At 47.3% G+C, this 27,389-nt stretch overlaps 2 protein-coding genes across 2 annotated transcripts in view; both read right to left on the bottom strand.

Moving 5' to 3' along the window:
• Positions 1 to 329: 329 nt before the first annotated feature.
• On the bottom strand, positions 330 to 6,557 carry LRRC14B (leucine rich repeat containing 14B). The gene is made up of 2 exons (XM_060247811.1): positions 5,610 to 6,557; positions 330 to 1,019 (listed from the first exon to the last, which is right to left on the bottom strand). Exons 1-2 carry the CDS (start codon positions 6,512 to 6,514, stop codon positions 374 to 376), a joined length of 1,551 nt encoding a protein of 516 aa, XP_060103794.1. The 5' UTR covers positions 6,515 to 6,557; the 3' UTR covers positions 330 to 373.
• Positions 6,558 to 15,492: 8,935 nt separating this feature from the next.
• The window catches only part of PLEKHG4B (pleckstrin homology and RhoGEF domain containing G4B), a 137,212-nt gene continuing 125,315 nt past the window's right edge, over positions 15,493 to 27,389 (bottom strand). The window contains exons 20-23 of the mRNA XM_060247742.1: positions 25,680 to 25,796; positions 21,502 to 21,771; positions 18,746 to 18,966; positions 15,493 to 15,576 (exon numbers count right to left, since the gene is read on the bottom strand). Of these exons, the coding sequence (XP_060103725.1) occupies positions 15,493 to 15,576; positions 18,746 to 18,966; positions 21,502 to 21,771; positions 25,680 to 25,796 (692 nt within the window). The remainder of the gene's footprint in view (positions 15,577 to 18,745; positions 18,967 to 21,501; positions 21,772 to 25,679; positions 25,797 to 27,389) is intronic.

The raw sequence follows: 27,389 nt of genomic DNA, 5'->3' as shown, positions 1-27,389 counted from the left end.
TCTCCTTTCCCTTCCTCCCCCACAACAGACACCCTGTGAGGTGGGTGGGGCTGGAGAAGGCTCTCACAGCAGCTGCCCTTTCAAGGACAACCTCTGCCAGAGCTATGGCTGACCCAAGGCCATGCTAGTAGGTGCAAGTGGAGGAGTGGGGAATCGAACCCGGTGCTCCCAGATAAGAGTCCACACACTTAACCACTACACCAAACTGGCTCTCCAGAGGAGAAGAGGAAGTGTTCCTTCTTTATTTCAGTTGTGCTTGTGCAAGAGAATGCCATGATAATGCATTTAGGGCAGCCTATCTGAACAACAGCAACTAATGAAGGCTTGACTTTGATTCACGGATTGGAAAAGTGCCGCTTGTCAGCTTTAAACTTCAGTTAATTTCCTGGAGTGCCCTACTGAAGCTCTCTAGGGCGTCTCTGAAGGACTTCAGCAAAAAGGATCCCAGTTCATTCCCCGTTTCCTGCACTGCTGCATCGTAGCTGCCAAAGAGCGGCGTGGAAGCCTTGATGTCGTCACGCTTTGCCTCCAGCAAAATCATGTGAAGGTCTTCCGCTATCCTCTCATATTTCTGGCGATCAAATTTCGAAAGATCGGCTTCATTAATTGGGTAACTGATGTCGTTTGGATAACAGTCTTTCGGAACTGGGAATTCAATATATTTCAGCCTAAGAAAGTCAACGAAAATATTGAAAAGGCACTTCAGCCCTCGAGAAGATAGAGGATTTCCGAGGAACTTCAGTTCCTCCAGCTTCCGGCAGGGGACCAGTCCCAAAACCAGCATGTTGACGTGGATGTCTTGAATGTTGCACTCCTCGAGGGTGAGGCTCTTCAGTGTGTGAGACGAGTGGTTCAGAAGTTTGAAGAAGGTGGATGGGTAAAGGTCTGTCACATCATGTCCGCTGAGATCTAGAACTTCCAGGTGGTTAGAATGAAGACTGTTGGCTAAATATGCCATGTCGGCATGGTTTAAGGAGCAGTTAGAGACATCCAGCACTTTCAGAGGGGTTTTCAATGGGCTGAAAAAAAGTCAAAGGCAAGGGTAATGCAAAGGTAAAAATCTACAAACCCCACCCCCCACTGGATATTTATTAAATCATCATTGAATATACAATTACCCTATACACAATGGATGCACCTGTGTCATCAGTGAAGGTAGGTTTTGTTGACATCACTAAAACTCACATATGAGAAATGAGAGGCAGGATTATAGACACAAAATCATAGTGCCAATGGGGTTTCCTTTTTTGCCATCTAGTCACAACTAGAGAGCTGGTTTGGTGTAGTGGTTAAGTGTGCGGACTCTTATCTGGGAGAACCGGGTTTGATTCCCCATTCCCCACTCCTACACTTGCACCTGCTAGCATGGCCTTGGGTCAGCCATAGCTCTGGCAGAGGTTGTCCTTGAAAGGGCAGCTGCTGTGAGAGCCCTCTCAGCCCCACCCACCTCACAGGGTGTCTGTTGTGGGGGAGGAAGGGAAAGGAGATTGTGAGCCGCTCTGAGACTCTTCGGAGTGGAGGGCGGGATATAAATCCAATATCTTCATCTACCTCACAGGGTGTCTGTTGTGGGGTGGGGGAGGGAAAGGAGATTGTGAGCCGCTCTGAGACTCTCCGGAGGGGAGGGTGGGATATAAATCCAATATCTTCTTCACAACTGACTTATAGCAACTTCACTGGGTCTTCAGGGCAAGAGACCTTCAGAGGCGGTTGGCCGTTGCCTGCCTCTGAATCATGACCCTGGGCTTTCTTGGTGGTCTCCCATCCAAATACTAACCAGGGCTGATCCTGCTTAGCTTCTGAGATCTGGCAAGAGTGGGCTAGCCTGGGCCATCCAAATCAGGTCCCAATGGGCTGTAAGAGACCTCAGACTCTTTGGTCCTTACCTGGGAGGAGGAGGAGGAGGAGACGAAGAAGAACAGGAGGAGGGAGAGACTGGAGATTGGATTTATTCCCTGCCCTTCACTCAGAGTCTTCGTGCAGCTTACAATCTCCTTTCCCTTCCGCTCCCCACAACAGACACCCTGTGAGGCAGCTGGGGCTGAGAGAGCTCTTTTGAGAACTGCTCTTGAGAAAGCAGCTCTTTCAAGAACTGTGACTGACCCAAGGCTATCCCAGCAGCCGCAAGTGGAGGAGTGGGGAATCGAACCTGATTCTCCCAGATTAGAGTCCGGCACTTAAGCACTACCCCAAACTGCCTCTCTGGAGGTCATGCTATTTCTTGATTTTCTTGATTGGTTCATTGGTTAGAACAGTATGATCAAATCAAGATAAACCTTTAAAGAATGAGAGCAGCTGTGGAGAGGGAAGTAAACCACAATCCCCTCAGTTATCCCAGCATAGTTATCAGAAACTAAGTAGAGTCAACCCTGGTTAGTACTTGGGCAGGAGAATACCAAGGAATATGCAGAGGCAGGCAATGGCAAACCACACTGGAACTTCTCTTGCCTCGAAAATCCTATGGGGTTAACATAAGTCAGCTGCAACTTGGCAGTTTCCGCCACTACCAGCAGGACTTTTTTTGTAGCAGGAACTCCTTTGCATAGTAGACCCAGGGCCGAATCTAGGGGTGAGCAGAGGGGGGTGCTCGCTCCGGGCACTGATAGAGGGGGGAGGGCGCCAAATTGGGTATGGAGTCCATTGTATTCTATGGGACCATAAGATAGAATGGCCCGTAAGGGGGCATCATTTTTTGATTTTGCCCCTCCTCAAAACCATGCAGATCCAAACCTGAGTAGGCCACACCCCCTGATGTAGCCAATCCTCCTGGAGCTTACAGTAGACCCTGTACTGAGGGGAACAAAGTTTGAGTCCAGTGGCACCTTTAAGACCAACAAAGTTTTATTCTGGGTATAAGCTTTTACACTTCTTCAGATACAGTGAACCAGAAATCACCAACAATTACCAATAGGTAGATGCAGGGGAGTGTATTGCCAGGAAGGGCTAATTAGAGCTCAGATGCATAAGTAACTGGGCAGTAAATATAGCTACGACTGGATGAAGGCAATTGGTAAGATCTGTGAATAGCAGCAAATTAGCATACAGCATAATACAGGCGTTTACAGATGTGTGAGCTGAATGACATTAGCATGTGTAGTGAGATAAGAAACTGATATCTCTGTTAAGTCCTGGGGGTTCCACTGTCCTGAGTATTGTAATAACCCGTAACTCAGCAGTCTTCCATTCTAGTCTATTTCTGAAATTCCTTTGTAATAAAACAGCTACTTTGAGGTCACCCACTGAATGTCCTGGAAGTGTTCTCCTATAGGTTTCTCAGTTTTGTGATTCTTGATATCAAATTTGTGCTCATTTATCCTTTGGTGTAGGGTTTGACCTATTTGCCCTGTGTGGAGAACTGAAGGGCATTGCTGGCATTCAGTGGCATACACAGTGTTAGAAGGAGAGCAAGAGAATAAGCCTGAGATGGCGTAGTTGATGCTGATAGGTCCAGTGGTTATGTTGTCTGGGTGTATGTGGCAGAAAAGTTCGCATCTGGGTTTATTGCAAGTTCTGGTACCAATGTCTATGTTCAGATTAGATGTATTATTGTGGGTGAGGAATTGTTTAAGACTGGGGGGGGGGGTTCTATGGGCAAGAAAAGGTTTGCCTCCAGTACTTGTGAAAGAGAACTTTAATTATCCAGTAGACTAGAGATTGTAAGTTACTGATGATGCTGTTTTGAGGAGAGCTGAAGAAGAAGAAGATGATGATGATATTGGATTTATATCCCGCCCTATACTCAGAGTCTCAGAGTGGTCACAATCTCCTTTATCTTCCTCCCCCACAACAGACACCCTGTGAGGTGGGTGGGGCTGAGAGAGCTCTCACAGCAGCTGCCCTTTCAAGGACAGCTCTGCGAGAGCTATGCCTGACCCAAGGCCATTCCAGCAGCTGCAAGTGGAGGAGTGGGGAATTGAACCCGGTTCTCCAAGAGAAGAGTCCGCACACCTAACCACTACACCAAACTGGCTCTCACTGGTCTTACCAGTTGCTTTCATCCAGTCTTAGCTATATTTATTGCTCAGTCACTTCTGCATCTTGACTCTAATTAGCCCTTCCTGGCAACACTTTCACACCTTCTACTGATATTTAATGGCTGATAACTTCTGTTTCAATGTATCCGAAGAAATGTGCATGCACACGAAAGCTTATGCCCAGAATAAGACTTGGTTGGTCTTAAAGGTGCCACTGGACTCAATCTTTGGTCTTTCTTCAGTTTGAGAGTACTTTGTCTCAAAACGGTGATTCTTGATGCAGATTCAGGGGGGCGGCTGATTCAGACTGAAACAGCCACCCCCCTGAATCCGCATCAAGAATCACCGTTTTGAGACAAAGTACTCTCAAACTGAAGAAACCTAAGTAATGAAGCCAAACACAGATTCTGCACACAACAGTACAGTCTGTGTCCCAGCATGTCTTTCTGTTCAGCGATCAGCATCCAAAATGTCAGGGGAGGATCTGCAGCTCACTGCAAGAGCCTCTGCTTTGTATTCAGAAGGTCCCAGGTTCAATCCCTGGCATCTCCAGTTAAAAATGGTTCTGGCACCAGCTGATGTGAAAGACTTCTACTTGAGACTCCAGAGAGCTGCTGCCAGTCTGAGTAGACAATATCAATCTTGATCTGATCTGGTGTAAGGCAGCTTCAAATGTGTTCATATGTGTAGCTCAGATAAAAAGGTAAAGATAGTCCCCCTGTGCAAGCACCAGTCGTTTCCGACTCTGGGGTGACATCGTATCACAATGTTTTCACGGCAGACTTTTTATGGGGTGGTTTGTCATTGCCTTCCCCAGCCATCTACACTTTCCCCCCAGCAAGCTGGGGACTCATTTTACCGACCTCGGAAGGATGGAAGGCTGAGTCAACCTTGAGGCTACCTGAACCCAGCATCCATCGGGATCAAACTTGGGAGCAGAGCTTGGACTGCAGAGCTGCAGCTTTACCACTCTGCACCACCGGGCTCTTGTGGCTCAGATACACAAATGCTTATATAATTTTTCAAAACATTTAAGCAGACTCCAGCCCCTACTGCACCTGAACGCCAAAATATGGAAGAGAACCCCTCCACAGGAACATATCACAGCTCTCTGCCTCCCCCAGAATATATCTATGGCCTTGCCCCCAGGAAAACTGGCTTCAAATCCCTGCTCAGGCATGACCTCAACTACTTAATTTTGGGTCTGTTGATCTTCAGTAAGATGAACATAATATAAGGAACCATTAATAGGGCCAAGAAACGCCCCTGCCCAAAGTCTTAGCAAGCTACTGCTATTACAGTACCTAAATAATACAAAGCTGCATGGACCAGGGGCTTGACTTAGCAGAGGACAACAGAAAATGACTTTACCTTTCTGCGTTTTCATTTGTAAATACTGTTCCAGCCGCATGACCTTAACTTTCCTCAAGGGGCAGCAGCTCCATGACTACCCTGTGATCCTGTTAATGTAGGGGGAGGTCTTTGTGAGTTCCCTGCATTGTGCAGGGGGTTGGACTAGATGGCGCTGGAGGTCCCTTCCAGCTCTATGATTCTATACCATCATCCACTCCTACAACAACTGTTCTGTTGTGAGGCAATCTACCACACCAGTAAGGATTATCCCAAACAACTTACCTGAGCAGTTTGCGTATCCTTCCCGTGAGGGTGGAAAACGGCAGGCTCAGCTCCGTCAGTTGGGTCATCTGGCTTAGCTTTTCTCCAGTGCTCGCCAGGGTGGCTTCGTCCTCCGGAGCAAATCTCCTCACGTCAAAGGTCCTCGCTGGGAGCATGAGGGCCGTCAGCTGAGGGAAGTGGACGTTATTCAGCAGGACCTGCAGGTGCTCCATTTCCAGCCGCACATTATGGACCACTTCGAACCGGCGCAGCAAAGAGGGCTCCACAAGCTTGATGATGTAGAAGAGCTTGCGCGGGGCCAGGTTGTCTGCTCTGAAGGCCACGCAGTGAATCTTCAGGGGGCTGTGGTGCCTCAAAAACAAGGCCTGGACAGCCAGCTCATAGCTTCTCTCTGTCACAAAAAGATTGACGAGAACATCGACAGAAATCTCGGAAACGTAGGGGCCAAGCTGGCGTCTTTGGATCTCAATAAGCAGATCGAAGCAGATCTTGCAGAGCATCTCCGTCCTGGCCCAGCGCCCCAGCGTCTTCTGACATTTGCAGAGCTGAACTTCCACATCTTTGATGCCCGTGAGGTCCACCATTTTGAGTCGCTTGGCGTAGGGAGAGGAACAATTCAGCACATAGTCTCTCAGACCAGCCAGACAGCTGGACAAACACACAAAGCAGGCTCTGCTGGTGAGGTCTTCCTCGTGATCTGCTGTCCTGCCCAGCAGTCTCCCGATGTTCAGTTCTGGCAGCGGCCAGTTTTCTACTAGGTCATGGATCACGTCGCCCTGCTCCTGCAAGAAACCGGCCTTGAAAAGCAGGGGGAAAAGATTGTGTGCAACACTGCCGAGATTCCTCCTGACCCGCTGCGTGTCGGATACCAGAGCCTCCGCACTTATGAACCGCAGAGAGCGCATAGCTACCGTCCGACTCCTTCTGTCATGGAGGGTTTGTATCCAAGCAGAGCACTCTCTGGTTCATCTGTCTATTTTTAGCTGCAGCTGCCACTGTGTGGGTATGTGGGAAAAGCAAGCTGAGAAGTCACATGCTGATCTGATGTTACTACTTCGGTGCCGGACACTTGACAAGTTTAATACATGTGTGGGTTAAGTTATGCACGCACAATCGCATTTACATCATCTTTTGTAATCACAAATTTCTTTTAAACTTGGGGCTGAGAGTTAAAGTGACCTGTCTGCTGCAGCGAAACACACACGCAAGAATTCTTGGAATAAATATTCTGACAATTTACACGTAATCAGATTTATTTAGAGAGGGAGGCAGCTATAAAAAAAATCAAAACAATTTTGAAGACTCTCGTTTCTATCAGCAGTCTTTGAAATTCTTAATATACCATATTTGATATGTATTTGTGTATTTTAAAACTGCATGTTCGGTATCTCCCAGCCGAAAAGACTCTCAAGGCAGCTTCCAGTATACGAGTAATATACAAAATCAAAGCCAGATTAATATATCAAATACAATAAGACAAAATATCTTTCACAGAACAGTCCATAATACCCTTTCATGGTAAAAACACTCCGAAATATAAAATCTAAGAGGGGAAACCAGCACTGCTGTCCAATCAAGCAAAACCCAACAAGTCAAATAAAGCAATTACGACATTGGTTCAATGCCTGAGTAAGAATAGGCTTTTTGTTGCTGATTTTCAAATCAGGCACCTAAAGCTAAGGAGATTCAGTGCCAGTCACATCTCTGAGAGGACAGAATTTCAGGGGCAAAGTGCCACCTCATAAGGCGGCTGTTAACCGCCCCCCCCCCTCTGGTCAACAGCCAACTCAGCTCTGCAGGTTGGATGGATAACAGAAGATCTTATCTTCTGGTCAGAGATGGACTGAAGCAGGTGATTTCCACAACATTTAGGGGAGGGGCATTGAACATAACAAATGAGGGCCATATCTGACACAAATGGAACTCTGTGGGCTGAGTCATGCGTGTCATAAAATGTAATGCCAGGTAGTGGAGATATAAACTTTATAAAAGATACAGATAAACACAAAGATTTTTTAAAACTTAAAACTCGACATGTTTTGTTTAAAATGGAAAGGTGGGGGAATAGTGGGATTTGGCAATGCAATCTTTAACATCAAGAAAAAAACACAAGGATCACAGCAGAAACTAAAAGTATAAACTAAAAATACAAAATGCTCTGAGCCTGGGAAAACATGAAATCTCTGGGCATTTGGCAAGCTTCTCCCACCCCACCCCACCCCCATCTACTCAGATCGGCAATGGCTCTCCAGTGTAATATCCATCTTTGTCGGTGGGTTCCCAGGTTAGAGTACTCACTAGGCACCAGTTCTCAGGTCCATTCACCTGACTCAAATCATCAACCCTTTATTTGCAAGGAGTTTCAACTGGCCATAAACGCTGCAAAACTTAAATTGCTTTAGGTCCAGTCTACTGAAATAAATTGCAGCAAAGTTGCAAGAAAATACGAAATGGATTTTCCATTAAGGCCTCTGGGCCCAGAGACACTATGTGGGTTCAGAGACCATAATGGAAAATCTATTCCACATTTTCTTGGCAGCTTTGCAAGCCCAGAAGAGCTTCCAGCTGGAGCAGGCAAAGACAAGGCAGAAGGAGCTGGGAACGTTGTTGGCCGCCTCGGAGCTTCGAAGAGTGAGGGCAGGAGGGAAGAGGAGATTGCTACGGGCTTGCTTGAAGCCCTGGGCAGGCCAAGTGTGTTCTTTGTGGGCTGGGAGTTTCACAGCCCTGATTTAGGGCCTCAAATAATTTTATGTTGATAAGGGTCCTGCAATCCCACTCGATCAAAGGAAAGGCCCATCTAGTCCAACATCCTGCTAGTAGGAACAAGTGACCAGACATTTTAAGGAACGCCCCAAGCAGGTAATGAAGACATCAACCCTCTCCTGCCATTTCTTTTCAGCATCTGGTATTCAAAGGTACACTGACTCTGTACATGGAGGTTCTATGAAACTATCATGGTTAGTAGTTACTGACATACTTGTTTGCCACGAATCTTCCTAATCCTTTTTTAAAGTTGTCTGAGCTTGATCTACCGTTTCATGACCTGACTGCACAAGAACCTTTAGGGAGAAAAAAAGATCAAACAATACATACCACTAGTTAAAATGATACGAATTTCTTCTTTATTGTTGCATTTTAAAAGGAGTTATACAAGAAGATTTCCTGAATAACAAAAATAAACCTACTTGGACAGAAGTTGCATACAAGTCCACTGTTCCCCAAGGATGCGGCAGATGTCCTTATGAAAGCGCAGCCACTTGCTGAAGGAAGCGCAAGTCCTTCGCGAACTCCTTTCACCTCAATGTATCTGTGATATGTTTAGGCAAAGTGCCAGACTCCCTGATGAAGCGACACAGACAGCTGTGCAGGGAGTCTTGAGTGGTCTCGCTCCGTAGCCCTGCATCGTGCACCGAGGACCAAATAACGCTTGAGGATCGCATCTGACAAAGGATGAAGGAAGATCCAGGTTTTGAAGCTGTTAAAAGAGGTTCTTCGCCCACCGCACGTGTCCTGGCTTCCTTCTCCCATCACAGTCCGCACGACAGGAATATCTATCTGTATATCTATATATCTCATTCCAAGCACGGCCCCATAATGTTGACCAAAAAATCCACATAAGAGGCCCCTGTATAGAAGGGGGAGATTTTTCTACACATCTGGGGAAATGCCCAGGTTTCCAGATAAATAACATAAAGCAAAAGGGGAAGGGGTTTACAGCTCTTCAAAATGGAGGATGCCAGCTGAGACCTCGCAGAACCTTACGAGACCATAGTCAATATGGTAAGGTTGCCTAGCTACCAAGGCATGGGAGCCTGGGCCTTGGCTACCAAATAGGACAAAAGATTTGGGGTGGGAATGGCGGAGAGGAGAACGAATTAGTGAGTGGGAGTGGGACAGTAGAGCGGAGGTTGAGAAGACCACGGACGTGGGGGACAGTGTGGTGGAGAACAAATCCTTTTCAGTTGTCAGGGCTACATTTAAAAAATATTTTAAAGTGCCACATATATATTATCCCTTTATGTGGTTGTCATTCACCTTATTTAGGGAAAAAAAACAATGGAGACAATTAAAAAAACGCTTAGCAACTGTTCCAGGGACTGGGGGGAGATGTCTGAATGTCACAGGCATGAGCAATCAGTGCTGTCCAGAGCTGGCTTTTGCTCCACCTTCCCCCACCCCCTCCCCAGTACTCAGGACTGGATCTGTTTCAACTAAACGTAGTGAAATTATTTCCAAATTCAACCCATTACTGTATAAATGTTGCATTTGTCTTCAGCAATGTGACTGTGACATAGTTTTAAGCATTTACACACGCACACACACACACAATGGCAAGGATTCTTAAGATTCTACCAAAACTGCACAGACCATACTTATAAGCCCAATACAGATTTCTGGGGCTGTGTGAACTGTGCTTAAAAAGAAAAAAGATAGATCCAAATTCTGTACCTTAAAAAGCTGAATTCTGTGGTCGGTATTTGCATAGTTCCTCTTTTATGCATTAATTTTACATGCCAATAAAACTGACTGACTGGTATTAATTTAGCTTTCTTTGCTAGCCATGGGAAAGGGCAAGGAACTATGAAATATCCCAAAGTGTGAGCACTGGATACCCTATTCGGTCACCCCTCTGGCTTTCCGATCCACCTTCATATAGGAGTAGAAATATAGAATTAGGACTTTTAGGAAGTGACGGACAGTTCGCATTTTCCCAGTGCTTGTACAGAATCATGGGATACTCACAGCCTAAAGACTTTCACCTGCCTTTATGTACTTGAGTGGCCGAGCGTACAGCCTAATTGAATATAATCAGATACTGTGACCTGGATAACCCAGGCTAGCTCAATCTCATCAGGTCTCAGAAGCTAATCAGTATTTGGATGGAAGACAACCAAGGAACTTCTGGGTTGCAATGCCCTGAGAACTCCAGCAGGGGTCGCCATAATTCAGCTGTGACTTGATGGCAAAAAAACCCACAACAAAATCAGGCATCGGGTCTCTTTAAACTTCCTCTTTGCGACCCCATGGCCAAATCACGGACAAACGTCCTCTTGCTGAAGTTCAAATAACTCATTCTTCTCAGTACAGAAGCTTACTTTGAGCCTGCTTAGGAATCTCAAGCCTAAATTATTACAAATACATTGATCTGTTCTTACTATTCCCATATTTTAATTCAAGTCCACGTATGCCCTCTGCACAGAACAATCACTAGTTAAGAATTCAAAACAAAATACTTCTATCAAAAGAACAACTCATATGGTGACACAATAAAATATTTACATGACGGTCAATGGCGCAAAACCATTAATTGTACACATAATGCTTTCTGCATTTACAGGATTGCCAGAAATATAGTAACATCTAAATCTCATCTGCCGAATACAGGTCCAAGTTGAAGAAAAATAAAAGAACCCCACAAAACTGGACTTCTTACATACAAACAATGATAAATCCCCTTCCCAGAAGAATGGCAGCTAGAATCCATGGAGCTACAGCTGCGGAGAGGTTCTGGTTTTAGAAGGTCATGTTATGTACTCAGCACCAAATCGTCCTGGAAAAAAAAAAATGACAAAAGAAAGTTTATCTTGTAATCTGCAAGTGCTGTGAGGGGATTTGAGGGGAAACATGTTCTCTGAAAGGGAGGGGAAAGCCCCTTACTAAAATCCAGGCTCCAAGATGTATGGGATTGCCTGATAAAAGGAATTCATATTATCTACAATTTCTGGGTCTGCACTTCTCTGCATAATTCCTCAGCATTTAAGCTTAACTGTCAGTTTCTGTTTCAATTCCAGACATTAAATGGCATGAAAATCTGTCAAAACAATAGGTCCAATGCAGCCAGTATACACACGGGAAGGGAACCACAGGAATGCATTTGCTTGTTTTCTGTGCCAGCACAGCTCACGGATGAAGTAGCAATCCAGGGGAGAAGAGGTCCCTCCTCCCTCTTGCTGGAGAGACCTCCCAAGGCCTCATCCTCAGGATGTGAAAGAGGCTGCCAAGGGCCTCAAAATTATCTCCCTTAAGTTTCCTTGGGGGCTTCAGTCCAAGGAGGCTGGGAGGAGACCGGGCAGTTGCAAAAGGTGGAGGAACCTGCCCCGAGATTCCCCAAGGCCAAGATGCAACCTTGTCTCCTCCTTCCTAGCTAAAAGTTAACCAGCATGCTCAGGCCAGTCCCAGCTTAGGCCATTACATGGTCTGTTGGGAGGCAAGAAGAGCGCATTAGGATGGCAGGGTCTTCCCAACTAGAATGACTGAGGCACAGATGCTCAAACATGCAGATCACAAAGTTCTGAAGGCTACCAACAGCATGCACACTCCCCCCGAGCTCATCTATGACTGCAAAGGCCCAGTCTGCACTCTGTCCTCTGTGCACAGAAACTGGGCCTGGAAATTAAATCAAAAGAGTTTCCGGCTCAACGTTAGGAAGAACTTCCTGACAGAGCGATTCCTCAGTGGAACAGGCTTCCTCGGGAGGTGGTGGGCTCTCCTTCCCTGGAGGTTTTTAAACAGAGGCTAGATGGGCCTCTGACAGCAATGAAGATCCTGTGAATTTAGGGGGGAGGTGTTTGTGAGTTTCCTGCATTGTGCAGGGGGTTGGACTAGATGACCCTGGAGGTCCCTTCCAACTCTAGGATTCTATAATCATGTTCAGTAAATGCATCTTCTTTTGAAATCACTACTAGTTTGCAGATTTGTAGCATGATGGAATCCAGCTTTGTTCGGAAAGCAGGATGATATCTTGGACTGGGACAGAAATAGCTCAATTCCAACACCTGTTCAGACTTTGCTAGGCTGTTTCTCCAGTCTAGAATGGTGTTAAAGGTGCCTTGAACAATGCAAGGATCCAGGTGAGCACAGTCTCATCAGACCGTGAAAGCGAAGCAGCATCAGCCCTGGTTTGTGCTTGGAGGGGACACCAACAGGGAAGCCCAGGGTTGCTACCCAGAGGCAGGCAATGGCCAACCACCTCTCTTGTCCTGAAAATCTCCTGGGGTCAACATAAGTCAGCTGCGACTTGACAGAGCTCTGCCACCAACAATGAAAGGCTCCCCTTCCCCTGCCAGGGTTTCATTTCCTGTCCCTACATCATGCCAGGCCAGGGGTTGTCTAGATTTAGCATTCTGTGGGCTTCTGGGGACAGCTGAAGGAGCTATTTTTGACCTTTGATAACCTTCAGTCAGAAGAAGAAGAAGATGATATTGGATTTATAGCCCGCCCTCCACTCCAAAGAGTCTCAGAGCGGCTCACAATCTCCTTTCCCTTCCCCCCCCCCCCACAACAGACACCCTGTGAGGTGGGTGGGGCTGGAGAGGGCTCTCACAGCAGCTGCCCTTTCAAGGACAACCTCTGCCAGAGCTCTGGCTGACCCAAGGCCATTCCAGCAGGTGCAAGTGGAGGAGTGGGGAATCAAACCCAGTTCTCCCAGATAAGAGTCTGCACACTTCACCACTACACCAAACTGGCTCTCCATGAGAACAAGAGAGAAACATGAGAGAAAGCTCATGTTACCAAGACACCACACTTTCCCTGTGATTTCCCTGCCCGTGTGATTGTGATGTCATCACTCATGTCACAATCCATTCTGAGGTCCTTTGGGGCAAGCCCTGCAGAAGGGAGTTCACGCCCAGGAATCTCCTCTAGGTTGTGTCTCTGGGCTATTGTCCTTCCTTTGAGGCTCATCTGTGTGCATTTATCATAATCTGAAAAACCTGCATGTCATTCAGGCCCAAGGCAACTACAGGCCATATTGTGGCAGTAACATTTTTTCGAAAATCCCACATCTGATGAAAGCAAGATAGTAAGTTGACTAGCCTCAAATAAGGCTGAAACCATCAAAGTGGTGGCAAACTTCCTTTACTGTGTTTATAAGAGAAGTCTGTTTAGAATGTTTAATTAGCCACCTTTCCCCCCTGCTTCCTTGGTTTGATACTGTTGTCGTTATGCCAAAAAAGGTTCTGTGACTGTCAAAATCCCACAGGCCAATTTGAGAGAACGGAGAGAAGAACCATTTCAAAGAAGTAAAGTTGATGACAGTTACAATAGGAGTTAATTCAAGATGAGTAGCCATGTTAGCCTGTTTGCAGCAGTAGAAAAAAAGCAAGAGTCCAAGAAACACCTTCAGGACTAACAACATTTGTGACAGGGCAGAAGCTTTCATGAGGCAGGTATCTGAAGAAGTGAGCAGCATCCCACAAAAGCCCGTCCCCTGCCACAAATGTTAGTCTTGAAGGTTCTCCTGGACTCTGGCTCTTTTCTACTAACGTAAGTTAATATTCAATATTTTCTCCAATACTGTTAGAGCATGCAAGTCAAAACCTTCTCATGCCCCGGTATGATTGGTTATTCATTTTTTTTTTTAGCAAATTAGAATCAGCCTAGTATTTTAAATTAAATAGATCAGTTCTGCATAAAGCTTTACTTACTGAATGTATTGTCTGTGTGTCAAACCATGGTTGAAAGGCCTAAAATATGAGAGGTTTCGTTCTGACAGAAAAGGGAGGGAAAGTTAATTAAAATCAGCATGACTTCTTATTAAAAATCATCCACCCCCTACTGCTAATCCATTTTCTTTACCTTCATAATACCTCCTGGTCGACAAGGACTCTCACGCACTAAGAGTGTAATCTCATGCCTATTTACCTCAGTGGGTCTCGTAGGGTTGCAATAATGTTTAAGATTGCATGGCCTTAGAGTTTATAAAAGGTGATGATGTAAGCATTTATTGTATATTTTGTTTGTAGCAATAAAGAAGCAACGATTTAAGGTAAGAGCATCAGAGAAGCTATGTTGGATCAGGCCAATCATTCCACTGTGGCCACATGGGGGAAGTAATTTTAAAAGTATGATGGGAGTAAGGTTTGATTATGACAATTCTAACCTAAGAAAAAATTTAAGCTAGATGCTGTGCTATAATTTAGCGCACCTTCTAGTGATGTGGGGGGGGGGGGGTGGCATTCACAAATGAGTTATGGAAATGAGTTCCGCTAATGAGCTCCAGCACCTCTTTTTCTAAGAAATGTCTCCGGATGACCCAAAGAGTCTTCCAGTACCTGGAGCGAGCAGAGGGTGGTCCCTGGCCAATTAAGGGAAGAGCCTGCCTGTTCCTTTAGATCAGTGGCCCCCAACCTTTTTGGCCCCAGGGACTATTTTTGTGGAAGATAATTTTCCCACAGACCGGTGGGGGTGCTGGGGTTTTGGCTGCCCCAGGTTGCCCCCCACCCACACCCCATCCCTGCCCCCCATGGGGGTCTTTAAATGAGGAGTAGGTGAAGGGCGCTGCCTCACTCCGTGGCCCGGTTGCTAACAGGTCACGGACCGGTACTGGTCCGCGGCCCTAGGGTTGGGGACCCCTGCTTTAGATGGTCTGATGGACAAAAGGGAAAAGTGAAGGGCAAAGCCTCGAGGCAAGGCAAACAAAAAAATTGTCTGTCTCCTTGAATCTGGCACTGCCCACTGAGAATTCACACCTCCCCCCATCAATTCTCCCTCTAAGCTGCAGAGTCTTGTGAGCAAAAATTCTACTTTGTGAGTGACTGGCATTAAAGTTGTGAGCTACTGCTCTGGCGCCATCCTTCCTGAGCTAAGAAAAATGTGTGAGCCAGAGGCTAAAAAACTGTGAGCTAGCTCACGCTCAGCTTAGAGGGAACACTGCCCCCCATTGGAGGTCTTGAAAACGCAACTAAAAATTCAAGCCAGGCCTTCCAGTCACCTCAGGCTAGGTTATGCACATTATGGCAGTCTAGCCAGGCAGTATCACCCTGTCTGGCTCAGGCACTTCCAATTCCCACAGATACTCTCCAAACTACTGTGGCTTCCTTTGTCCTGGAGCATGCTGGGAGGCTTCAATTCCTTTCTGGGACACTGTGGTGACTTCTCTGAGTTAGTGAGGACAGGTGAGCAGCTGCTTTTGAACTGGCAGAGTCCCAGTGATTAGTTTTGCTCTCTGGATTTGTTGCTGAGGGAACTGAGCCAGAGGGAGAGGGGGGAAAGTCAGGAGAGGAAGCTGAGCAAAGTTAGAGTCCAGTGGCTGGTTTTTATTCTGGCTATAAGTGTTCATGTGCATGCACATTCCTTTGTATACATTGAAACAGAAGACACCAACCATTACATATAGGTAGAGGATGGGGAGGATGTTGCCAGGAACGGCCAATTAGAGTCAAGATGTATGTAACTGAGCACTAAATATAGAGTAGACAGAATGAAAGACCTGTGTATAGCAGCAAATTAGCACACGCCATAATAAAGGAATTTACAAACAGATGTGAGAACTGAGTGTCAGCATATGTAATGAAATAAGAAACCGATGTCTCTGTTAAGCCCTGGGGGTTCTATTGTCCTGAGCGTTGTAATAACTTTTAATTCCGCAGTCTCCCATTCTAGACTGATTCTGAAGTCCCTTTGCAATAAGATAGCCACTTTGAGGACCCCCATGAAATATCCTGGATGGCTGAAGTGTTCTTTTATAAGTGTCTCAGTTTTGTGATTCTTGATGTCAGATTCGTGCCCACTTATCCTCGGTGTTAGGGTTTGACCTATTTGCTCTGTGTAGAGAACTGAAGGGCATTTAATGGCTATTTGATGTGAGAGCAAGCCAGGAAATACAGCATCACCAGGAGATGCATCATTTATGATTTTGTTGGTATTTAATGTGTTATAGAAATGTCTGCTTGTTTGTGTGACCAGTGGATTTTTAATAGCGTTGCTTACGTTCCTCGGAAAGATTAATACCAGTGGACCAACTTATAGCAGCATCACAAATCTCTCTACAATGTACAGCCACAGAGAACGGGAGGGACGGTGGCTCAGTGGTAGAGCATCTGCTTGGGAAGCAGAAGGTCCCAGGTTCAATCCCCGGCATCTCCAAAAAAGGGTCCAGGCAAATAGGTGTGAAAAACCTCCGCTTGAGACCCTGGAGAGCCGCTGCCAGTCTGAGTAGACAATACTGACTTCGATGGACCATGGGTCTGATTCAATATAAGGCAGCTTCATATGTTCATATGCTTGGGGAGGGACGGTGGCTCAGTGGTAGAGCATCTGCTTGGTAATCAGAAGGTCCCAGGTTCAATCCCTGGCATCTCCAAAAAAGGGTCCAGGCAAATAGGTGTGAAAAACCTCAGCTTGAGACCCTGGAGAGCCACTGCTGGTCAGGGGAAGGACGGTGGCTCAGTGGTGGAGCATCTGCTTGGGAAGCAGAAGGTCCCAGGTTCAATCCCCGGCATCTCCAAAAAAGGGTCCAGGCAAATAGGTGTGAAAAACCTCAGCTTGAGACCCTGGAGAGCTGCTGCTGGTCAGGGGAGGGACGGTGGCTCAGTGGTAGAGCATCTGCTTGGGAAGCAGAAGTTCCCTGGTTCAATCCCCGGCATCTCCAAAAAAGGGTCCAGGCAAATAGGTGTGAAAAACCTCAGCTTGAGACCCTGGAGAGCCGCTGCCAGCCTGAGAAGACAACACTGACTTCGATGGACCAAGGGTCTGATTCAGTAGAAGGCAGCTTCATATGTTCACCTTCACAAGTCTATGTCTAATCACTGCATAGACCATTCTAAAATTAAGGGGCGGGACAGTGGCTCAGTGGTAGAGCATCTGCTTGGGAAGCAGAAGGTCCCAGGTTCAATCCCCGGCATCTCCAAAAAAGGGTCCAGGCAAATAGGTGTGAAAAACCTCTGCTTGAGACCCTGGAGAGCCGCTGCCAGTCTGAGTAGACAATACTGACTTCGATGGACCATGGGTCTGATTCAATATAAGGCAGCTTCATATGTTCATATGCTTGGGGAGGGACGGTGGCTCAGTGGTAGAGCATCTGCTTGGTAATCAGAAGGTCCCAGGTTCAATCCCCGGCATCTCCAAAAAAGGGTCCAGGCAAATAGGTGTGAAAAACCTCAGCTTGAGACCCTGGAGAGCCGCTGCCAGTCTGAGAAGACAATACAGACTTTGATGGACCCAGGAGGGTCTGATTCAGTAGAAGGCAGCTTCATATGTTCATATGTTCAATGCTGGGGGTGTTCTATGCTGCATTGTGTGAACTGTGTACTCCAGAACATGCCCCAGAATCCTCTGCAAATGTGGCACCCATTCAGAGTTCCCAACAGACACCAAGACAAAAAATATTCTCTGAACGGTAACACTCTGGAAACCCACCACCGTGCAACGAATAGACAGATATGACCTGGGTTTTGACTTGCTTTTTAAATGGTGCTGCGCAGCGTAGGACACCTAGATTTGAATCCAGGAGCACCTTAGAGGACCGATACGATTTCAGGGTAGGAGCTTTCGAGAGTCAGAGTTCCCTCCATTGAATCGGACAAACAGGTCAGTTTGACCCTCAAAGGCTCAGACCTCAGGAACCTTGTTGGTCTTCAGGTGCACTTGATGTCAAGTCTGTCTGTAACTCTGGCTCAGTCAAAGAGCATTCTGGGTAGAACCAAAGTATATTCAAATGCTGCTAGCTCATGTCTTTCCTACCCCTCCCTTCCTGTAGTGAGTGTCCTTGCTTTGAAATGGAAAGATGTGAAAGTCTTATCTGTGCCTTCTCAGGCCTGGCTCTCGGAAGGGAGTCAGGAGCCCACTACGATCAAGGCCATACAAGCCTGAGAACGAATTGGTAACATCAATGTGTGAATGTTCCCTGCATAATCCTTCCCCCGTAGGAATCCCTTTGAAGTGTCCCTTATACGCAATGTATCTACAGGTTATTCTTCAGTCTTTTCAATACTGGCCTAGCCTCAAGTATCAGTATCAATAAAGTAGTTTCTTTGTATCAACAACGACTCGTTATTGAATCTGCCGACTTGACACTTGAATCCACTGGAACGTGGAGGTGAGGCCTCTGCTATAGATGAAGCAGAAAAGGTAAGAACGCCCTCCAAGCCTTGAAGCTCCCAAGCCAGACTCCCTCTAAGCTGTGGAGTCTTGTGAGCAAAAATTCTACTTTGTGAGCTGCTGGCATGAAAGTTGGGAGCTAAGCCAGAAATGTGTGAGCTGGCAGCTAAAAACCTGTGAGCTAGCTCACACTGATTCAGCTTAGAGGGAACACTGCCTCCTAGTGGCAATGGACTGAGCAGCTGGCAAAATGTTTCAACTGCTGTCCATCTTTCCCTGTGATTATCGTTCTTTGCTCTAGATAAGGAGAGACTGACCTCTGTGATGTACTGAGGGCTGGCCTTGGATCGGGGGTTCTTCTCGGAGAGAGCGGGCGATGTGCATTGCGAGGGCAGCTTGGAAGAACCAGGGCTGGGACTCCCTTCTTCATCTAGAAACCCCTCTGAAGGCAGCGAGGAGAGCCCAGCCGGGGCAGAGCCACTGAACCCGCACAGACTTTCACCTGACGTGCACTGGGAGGACTCAGAGCTCTCGGTAACTGCAGGAAACAGGAAGGAAGAGGCCAGAGACTTTAGAGGCTCCCATCAGCCTATTCTTCAGCTGGAATTCCAGGGATACACACACACATACACACAAACCTGTGATTAAGATTACAACTCTTTGACAACTGCAGCACACCAGCTGCTAACATTCCTGGGGTTGCCACATCTACTTCCCTGGCTGGTGGGAGGGAGACTTCCGGGAGTGGGGAGGGCAAGGTGACATTGCGGCATGCAACATCATCAATGCAATGATGACACATGGAAATGACATCATCACACCAGGCATGTCACACAGGGATGCTCTAGCATCGGAGTAAAAACTCTACGGTTAGCATAGAGTTTTGGCCAAAACACTACATCATTGCTTGATGTGATAATGTTACTTCCGTATGACATCACGCAGACGACATCAACACGGGAGGGGACTCTTTGGGGGTGGGGCTTTTCCTGCTGGCCTCCTGGCTGGCAGAGAATTGGAGCCCCCATGCCTAAACATTCCGCCAATATCCACCTGCAGCCTACAAAGCATCAACCGTCTAATGACTCACTGCAGGGGCTCCCAACCTCTTTGAGCCTGTGGGCCCCTCTGGAATTCTGACACAGCATGGTGGACACAGCCACACAGCAACTGTCATAAAATGGCTGCCACAGAAGAAGTATAGTTGTTTTTTATACCCTGCCTGCCCTTCACTACCCAAAAGAGTCTGAGAGCGGTTCCCTTCCGCTCCCCACAGCAGACGCCCTGTGAGGGAGGTGGGGCTGCATCTTGAGCGCCTTCTCTGCAACACGCCTCCCACCTGCTGACTGGGGCACAAGGACTCAGAGACCTCTAGTGCTCCTCAGAACTGACGAAGGAAACTTTGTTGAAAGCCTTATGCCCCAAAAATCTGGTTGGTCTCTAAGGCACTACTGGACTCAAATCTAGCTGCAGTGTGGTGTGGTTCCATAGCACACGGCAAGTATTTCTCAGCAAACATGTGGATGTGGAACATGCAAAAACCAGCAGGATAGCACCAAATGCAATCGACTATGTGAGTGAGAGCCCTGAGCTGGGTCATTCTAGATGCCCGTCTTGCCTCTACCAGGGCCAGGACTTTCTCGGTGCTGGCCCCGACTTGGTGGAATCAGCTCCCAATAGAGATCCGGGCCCTACCTGGCTTGCTGGCCTTTTGTAGGGCCTGCAAAACGGAGCTGTTCCGCCAGATCTTTGGAGGAGGCAGCGGGCATCTATTCATCGATCGGTTGGCCTCCCCACTACTGCTCTGCTGCTCTACTGTACCGTGATGCTGTATTGCGGTACTGTTTTGTGCTCTACCACCTTGCTGTCGTGTCATCTTGCTGAATCATCTTGCTGCAGTTTGATGAAAGTTGGAATTGGTTTTATTATGATTTTATTTTTATTTGCTGTACTCCGCTCTGAGCCCCCAATGGGGGGATGGGCGGAATATAAATAAACAAATAACAATAAAATAATAATAATAGTAATCTCGGAAGCTAAGTAAGGAAACAATAAAATAATAATAACAGTAATCTCGGAAGCTAAGTAAGGAAACAATAAAATAATAATAATAGTAATCTCGGAAGCTAAGTAAGGAAACAATAAAATAATAATAATAGTAATCTCGGAAGCTAAGTAAGGAAACAATAAAATAATAATAACAGTAATCTCGGAAGCTAAGTAAGGAAACAATAAAATAATAATAATAGTAATCTCGGAAGCTAAGTAAGGAAACAATAAAATAATAATAATAGTAATCTCGGAAGCTAAGTAAGGAAACAATAAAATAATAATAATAGTAATCTCGGAAGCTAAGTAAGGAAACCACCAAGAAAACCCAAGGAAATCCAAAGTTACTATGCAGAGGCAGGCAACGGGAAATCACCTCTGAACGTCTCTCGCCTTACAAACCCTGTGGGGGAGCCATATGGCAGCTGCAAACTGAGAAGGGAGCCGTTCTGAATAGTCAGTAGTGCTGTCTGAAGATATTTACCACTAGGCTTTAGCATGGGTCTATTAGCATCACTTTTATTAACTGGATTTGTGAATTGCCCAGTCCCTGTAATACACAGGGCTCTGAGCAATGTACAAAGTAAGTACAAAACACATGAAAACACATACGACAAAAGATCCCAGATGGTGTCACCACATAATCTTGTGCCCATTCTGGATTCCACCACTGCATCGTGGGCAGGGTAAGGAGGAGAAAAATAGAAGGGCAGGGGAGAAGGAGGAGGTGCCAACCATGATAAAAGCCGTCACTACCCTCAACCAAAGGCCTGGTGGAAAATCTATACCTTACAGGCCCTGCAGAACCGCACGAGGCCCCACAAGGCCCAGGTGGTATCTGGCACAGAGTTCCACCAGGTCAGAGCTAGGACCGAGAAGGTCCTGGCCTTCGTTGAAGACAGCCAGACATCTTTGCAGCCAGGGATCACTAAATCACTGCACCGCTCTCTCTGCCAAACTGTGAGTTATAACTGGCCATCGTTGCCACTTTTCCCTAAGTCAGGGAAGTATGTAACATACTCACTCATGGAAGGCTGGCTTCCAGTTTCTTGCTCCAGTTCATCTTCCTCAATGCAGGTTCGGACATCGTACGACCAGTGGTAGAAAGGTGGCCCAACTAAGCCAGGATGAGATGGCGTCGAATACACATGCAAGTTCAGTGAGCCCAGGATGGAGGAGGAGGACTGGCTGCTGGAGGAAGACGTGCTGCTGTTGGAGATGGTGGAGTGAGGCCTCTTAAACGGAGTGGAGTGGTCAAAGGAGGAAACAGCGATCGAGGCACGAGTCCTTGACTCTGGCAAAGTGAAAAACGACAACAAAAACCTTCAATTGATTCTTCAGTCCCTTATAGGAACATCAGAAGAGCCCTGCTGGATGAGACCAGTGGTCCGTCTAGTCCAGCATCCTGTCTCACACAGCAGCTAATCAGTTCCTCTGGACAACCAACAACTGGGCAGAAAGGCTGAGGCTTTCATAAGAAAAGAAGAAGAGCCCTGCTGGATCAGACCAGTGGTCCATCTAATCCGGCATCCTGTCTCACACAGGGGCCAACCAGTTCCTCTGCAGCGCTAATAACAGGGCAAAGAGGCCTAGGCCTTTATTAGAACATCAGAAGAGCCCTACTGGATGAGACCTTAATCCAGCATCCTGTCTCACATAGGGGCCTACCAGTTCCTCTGGAGGGCTAATAACAGGGCATAGAGGCCTAGGCCTTTATTCGAACATCAGAAGAGCCCTGCTGGATGAAACCAGTGTCCGTCTAGTCCAGCATCCTGTCTCACACAGCAGCTAATCAGTTCCTCTGGACAGCCAACAACAGGGCAGAAAGGCTGAGGCCTTTATTAGAACATCAGAAGAGCCTGCTGGATGAGACCAGTGGTCCATCTAGTCCAGCATCCTGTCTCACACAGGGGCCGACCAGTTCCTCTGGAGAGGTAATAACAGGGCAAAGAGGCCTATGCCTTTATTAGAACATCAGAAGAGCCCTGCTGGATGAGACCTGTGGTCCGTCTAGTCCAGCATCCCGTCTCACACAGCGGCTAATCAGCTCCTCTGGACAGCCAACAACAGGGCAGAAAGGCTGAGGCTTTCATAAGAAAAGAAGAAGAGCCCTGCTGGATCAGACCAGTGGTCCATCTAGTCCAGCATCCTGTCTCACGCAATGGTCAACCAGTGGTTTTGGATGTCTAGCAACAGGTCACAGAGGTCAAGGCCTTCATAAGAACATGAGAAGAGCCCTGCTGGACCAGATCAGTGGTCCATCCAATCCAGCATCCTTTCTCACACAGTAGCCAGCCAGTTCCTCTGGATGCCCAACAACAGGGCACAGAGGCTGAGGCCTTCCCCTGATGTTGCCTCCTGGCTGTGGGATTCAGAGAATGAGTGCCTCTGAGCCTGGGGACTCATAAACACTCATAAACACCATGGCTTATAAAATAGAAAGCTGCTTAGAGAAAGGGTCTGGTAAAGGGCTGCAGTGGAAAAATACATACTTTGCATACAGAAGGTTCTGCCCCAGGCCTATTCAGCTGAAAAGAGTCTTGGGAAAGACTTTTGCCCAAGAACCTTGGAGAGGCTCTGCCATTCAGAATCAATAGTACTGGTCTAGGCAGGACTTTGGTCTGACTCAGGAAATAACAGCTTCATACGTAAGAACACATCCACTGTCAGGCCAGTTATGTCTCTCGCTCAACACGAAGGCCATCTCGGAAGGGTCAAAAACGGTTTTCAGATAGAAAAAAAATGATATGTTGTACCTGTTCACTAACCTGATCTGGATGGGCCAGGCTAACCCAGTCTCACCAAATCTTGGAAGCTAAGGAACATCAGCCCTGGTTGGTACTTGGATGGGAGACCACCAAGGAAGACCAGGGTTGCTATGCAGAGGCAGGCAATGGAAGAACACCTCTGAACGTCCCTTGCCTTGAAAAACCATCAAGGTTGCCTGGTTGGTACTTGGATGGGAGACCACCAAGGAAGGCCAGGGTTGCTATGCAGAGGCAGGCAAGGGCAAACCACCTCTTGCCTTGAAAGCCCTCTGGAGTTGCCACAAATTGGCACTTTCCATGACCACCTATTCACTAATCATGTGGTCACTCCAGGTCAAGATTCTATGGATTCTGAACACTGGTTTGACTTCAATCACACTTTTTGCCTAGTGTGAGACTTCCCCTCCACCATACTGCCATTTGACCAGACCCTGATATGATCTTGTGACCGACCCTTGGTTTGACTTCAGACCTTCTCAACCTGCCATGACCCTCAGCACCTGACACTTCCATGTGTGAATGGGGAATCATGGCAGAACTTCTACACCACCTCCAACTCAAGGATTTTCACTGGAGTTCGGTCCCAGTGACATGCTGCAGTAATTACACATGAACACGTAAAACTGTGTTATATCCTTGGTCCGCCAAAGTCAATACTGTCCTCTTACACTGGCAGCAGCTCCCCAGGGTCTCAGGTCGAAATCTTTCACCCGGTCCTGATTTAACTGGAGATGATGTGGATTGAACCTGGGACGTTCTGCATGCCAAACAGAAGCATGGCCCTCCCTGAATCAAGTGATACACACAGATGTGTGAACCTGTCCTTTAGACAGAGTGACGTCTCAGCAGAACTGCCCTGCTCTGTTGCCAACGGGGAGCTAGACTTGCATGCTTCAACACCTGAAGCTGAAGAAAGCATTCACGTATCCATTCACATATGGAGGTGAATATTACATTGTAATCAGCATCAAATTACTTATCCTGGGATAAGAAAAGCCTGCTGCACCTCTGTCCCAGCTGTGCGGCTCCATGGGACTCCATGAAAGGTCGCTTATAGAAGACTTTCAGGAGGTCTCCCTACCAGGATCTGATGGAACCCCCACCTGCTCAGACTTGGGAAAGTTCGACTTCCGCCCCCGCCCCCCTCCAAACTATACGCTGGCTGTTAAACAGAGCATCATAAAGCACGCATGAACACACATGAAGCTGTCTTCCCCTTAATCAGAACTTTAAATTCATCAAGGCCAGTCTTGTCTGCTCAGACCAGCAGGGGCTCTCCAGGGTTTCAGGCAGGGGCCTTTCACATCACCTCCTCCCCGGTCCCTTTAAATGGAGATGCTGAGTATTGAACCCGCCACATGCCAAGCAGTGCTCTACCACTGAGCCACGGTCTCTCCTAGTCAGGGCTTTGTTTTGTAGCAGGAACTCCTTTGCCTATCAGGCCACATAGCCCTGATATAGCCAGTCCTCCAAGACCTTACAGCACGCCCTGTACTAACAGCCCTGTAAGCTCTTGGGAGATTGGCTACATCAGGGGGGTGTGGCCTAATCTGCAAGGGAGTTCCTGCTACAAAAAGAGCCCTGCTCCTAGTTCACTGGCATGATGTCTGTGTTTCTGGTCTGGTCTCCAGAAGCCATGGGAGAATTTATTACTTCCCTACTGAGAACATTTACTTTTACGATCTCCCCCCCCCCTCCCACTTTCATGAAGGGCTGACGGAGACAAAATACTGCTTCTTTGTGGAGATGTATAAAAGGTGGCTTTTTCTGTACCCTGAATGAAGACTGAAAGTGCATTCCTATACCAGCCAGAAGAGTAGCTTATATGGCAGAGGGGGGCAAGCTGACTGTTCTTTCTTTCTTCCTTTCTTTCTTGACCTTGACATTTATTGTTGGCACAAGGAAGGAGGGAGAGAGAAGGGGAAGGAAACTGTCTATTCATCTGACTGGGATCCAGCTGAATGTGTGGTGGGAGCCAGTTTGGTGTAGTGGTTAAGTGTGTGGACTCTTATCTGGGAGAACCGGGTTTGATTCCCCACTCCTCCACTTGCACCTGCTAGCATGGCCTTGGGTCAGCCATAGCTCTGGCAGAGGTTGTCCTTGAAAGGGCAGCTGCTGTGAGAGCTCTCTCCAGCCCCACCCACCTCACAGGGTGTCTGTTGTGGGGGAGGAAGGTAAAGGAGATTGTGAGCCGCTCTGAGACTCTTTGGAGTCGAGGGCGGGATATAAATCCAATATCTTCTTGGTAATGCCTTTCCCTTGAACTGCAAGCCCTCAATTCTATCTCATGCATTACTTCAGAAACTCTCTATACCTTCAAAAGCAGCTTACCATAAAACATATGGGGGAGGGGGGTTGCATTGCCCTTCTGCACACATGGTTTTTAAAAATGAGGTTTATTACTCTGGATTCTTTAAGTTAGGCTGAGTCCTACCTGCTCCTTTCATGATGTAGTCAATTGCTCTGTCGCTTATAGCTGCGTCGCTGGGCTTGATATCCATGAACGGTTTGTTCCCAATGCCCATGGACACCATTTCTTGCATTCGGAGTTCTAAGGAAACCAAACGTAAGAGACATCATATCACATACCTCCTTTTTCCAGGCAGGAAAGGCTTCTGAGCTAAGGAAATCCAACGGCATGCCAAGGAAGATGACAGTATATGGAAGATTCAAGTCACCTAGTAGCCACCGCTGCAAATGGGTGAGTTATATACAAACTGCATGGTAGCCAGTTGCCTGGTGGTTGCTGCTGGGCCTGGCCCCAATGAGCACTTCCTCAAGGGTGGAGTGGGGAAGCAGGGATGGGCTAGGAGGTCAAAACCGCCCTGCAAAGGGCCTTGCCCCCTCCTGCTGCCTTTTACTGTCAGAAACCAAGGCTCGAAGGCTGGCAACATTGTTGTGGATGCTAAGCAACCTCCTACAGTGGCCACAGAGATGTAAGAGGGCATTCATTACTAAAAGGTACAGGCATTGTTTCTATTATTTGGATGGACGTTAACCCCCAGTGATTTTTATTTAGCTTTCTTATTTCATAGAGTCCCTGCTACACCCCCCCCCCTGCTTCTGGCTGAGCAGGTCTACTCCAGGGTGCAGAGATGGAGCCTTATACATACCCAGGGAGGGAGAAATGTTAAGTAGGTTGCCCTCCTTTAAGTGGCAGGGTCTTGGTTCACCATCTTGGAGCCTGAAGAGGTGGCAGGGGAAGGTTAAAGGTTGCTAGGATGGGCCATTCTTTCCATCTGTGGCAAGCCCTCTGAGAAGCATGGTTGTGCTCCAGACCACACTCAGCAGAAGAGGCCTGTTATACAGCCTGGCAAATTACAAAGACTGATGGGACCCACCGGAGGGACCACTGTTCCCACTATGAGTCTATGGGCTATCTCAGATCCTCTCAGAAATTTCTCAAGTTGGCTCCCACCCATAACTCTTCCCAACCCACCATTGCTCAGGCAAGAAGAAGATGAAGAAGATATTGGATTTATATCCCGCCCTCCACTCCGAAGAGTCTCAGAGCGGCTCACAATCTCCTTTACCTTCCTCCCCCACAACAGACACCCTGTGAGGTAGATGAAGATATTGGATTTATATCCCGCCCTCCACTCCGAAGAGTCTCAGAGCGGCTCACAAGCTCCTTTCCCTTCCTCCCCCACAACAGACACCCTGTGAGGTAGATGAAGATATTGGATTTATATCCCGCCCTCCACTCCGAAGAGTCTCAGAGCGGCTCACAATCTCCTTTACCTTCCTCCCCCACAACAGACACCCTGTGAGGTGGGTGGGGCTGGAGAGGGCTCTCACAGCAGCTGCCCTTTCAAGGACAACCTCTGCCAAGGACAACCTCTGCTCTTTCAAGGACAACCTCTATGGCTGACCCAAGGCCATTCCAGCAGCTGTAAGTGGAAGAGTGGGGAAATCAAACCCGGTTCTCCCAGATAAGAGACTGCACACTTAACCACTACACCAAACCGGCTGAGTTTTCTCAGTCGTGGTTCTCCTAGATGAAATGAGTAAGACCAGGGCATTTTTTGTAGAAAAAGCCCAGCAGGAACTCATCTGCATATTAGGCCATACCCCCTGACATCACTATTGTTTCACACAGGGCTTTTTTTTGTAGAAACAGCCCAGCAGCAGCTCTTTTGCATAT

This window comes from Heteronotia binoei, chromosome 10, assembly GCF_032191835.1.
Source record: "Heteronotia binoei isolate CCM8104 ecotype False Entrance Well chromosome 10, APGP_CSIRO_Hbin_v1, whole genome shotgun sequence".
Lineage (NCBI taxonomy): Eukaryota > Metazoa > Chordata > Lepidosauria > Squamata > Gekkonidae > Heteronotia > Heteronotia binoei.
This window is presented reverse-complemented; position numbering and strand designations above follow the sequence as displayed.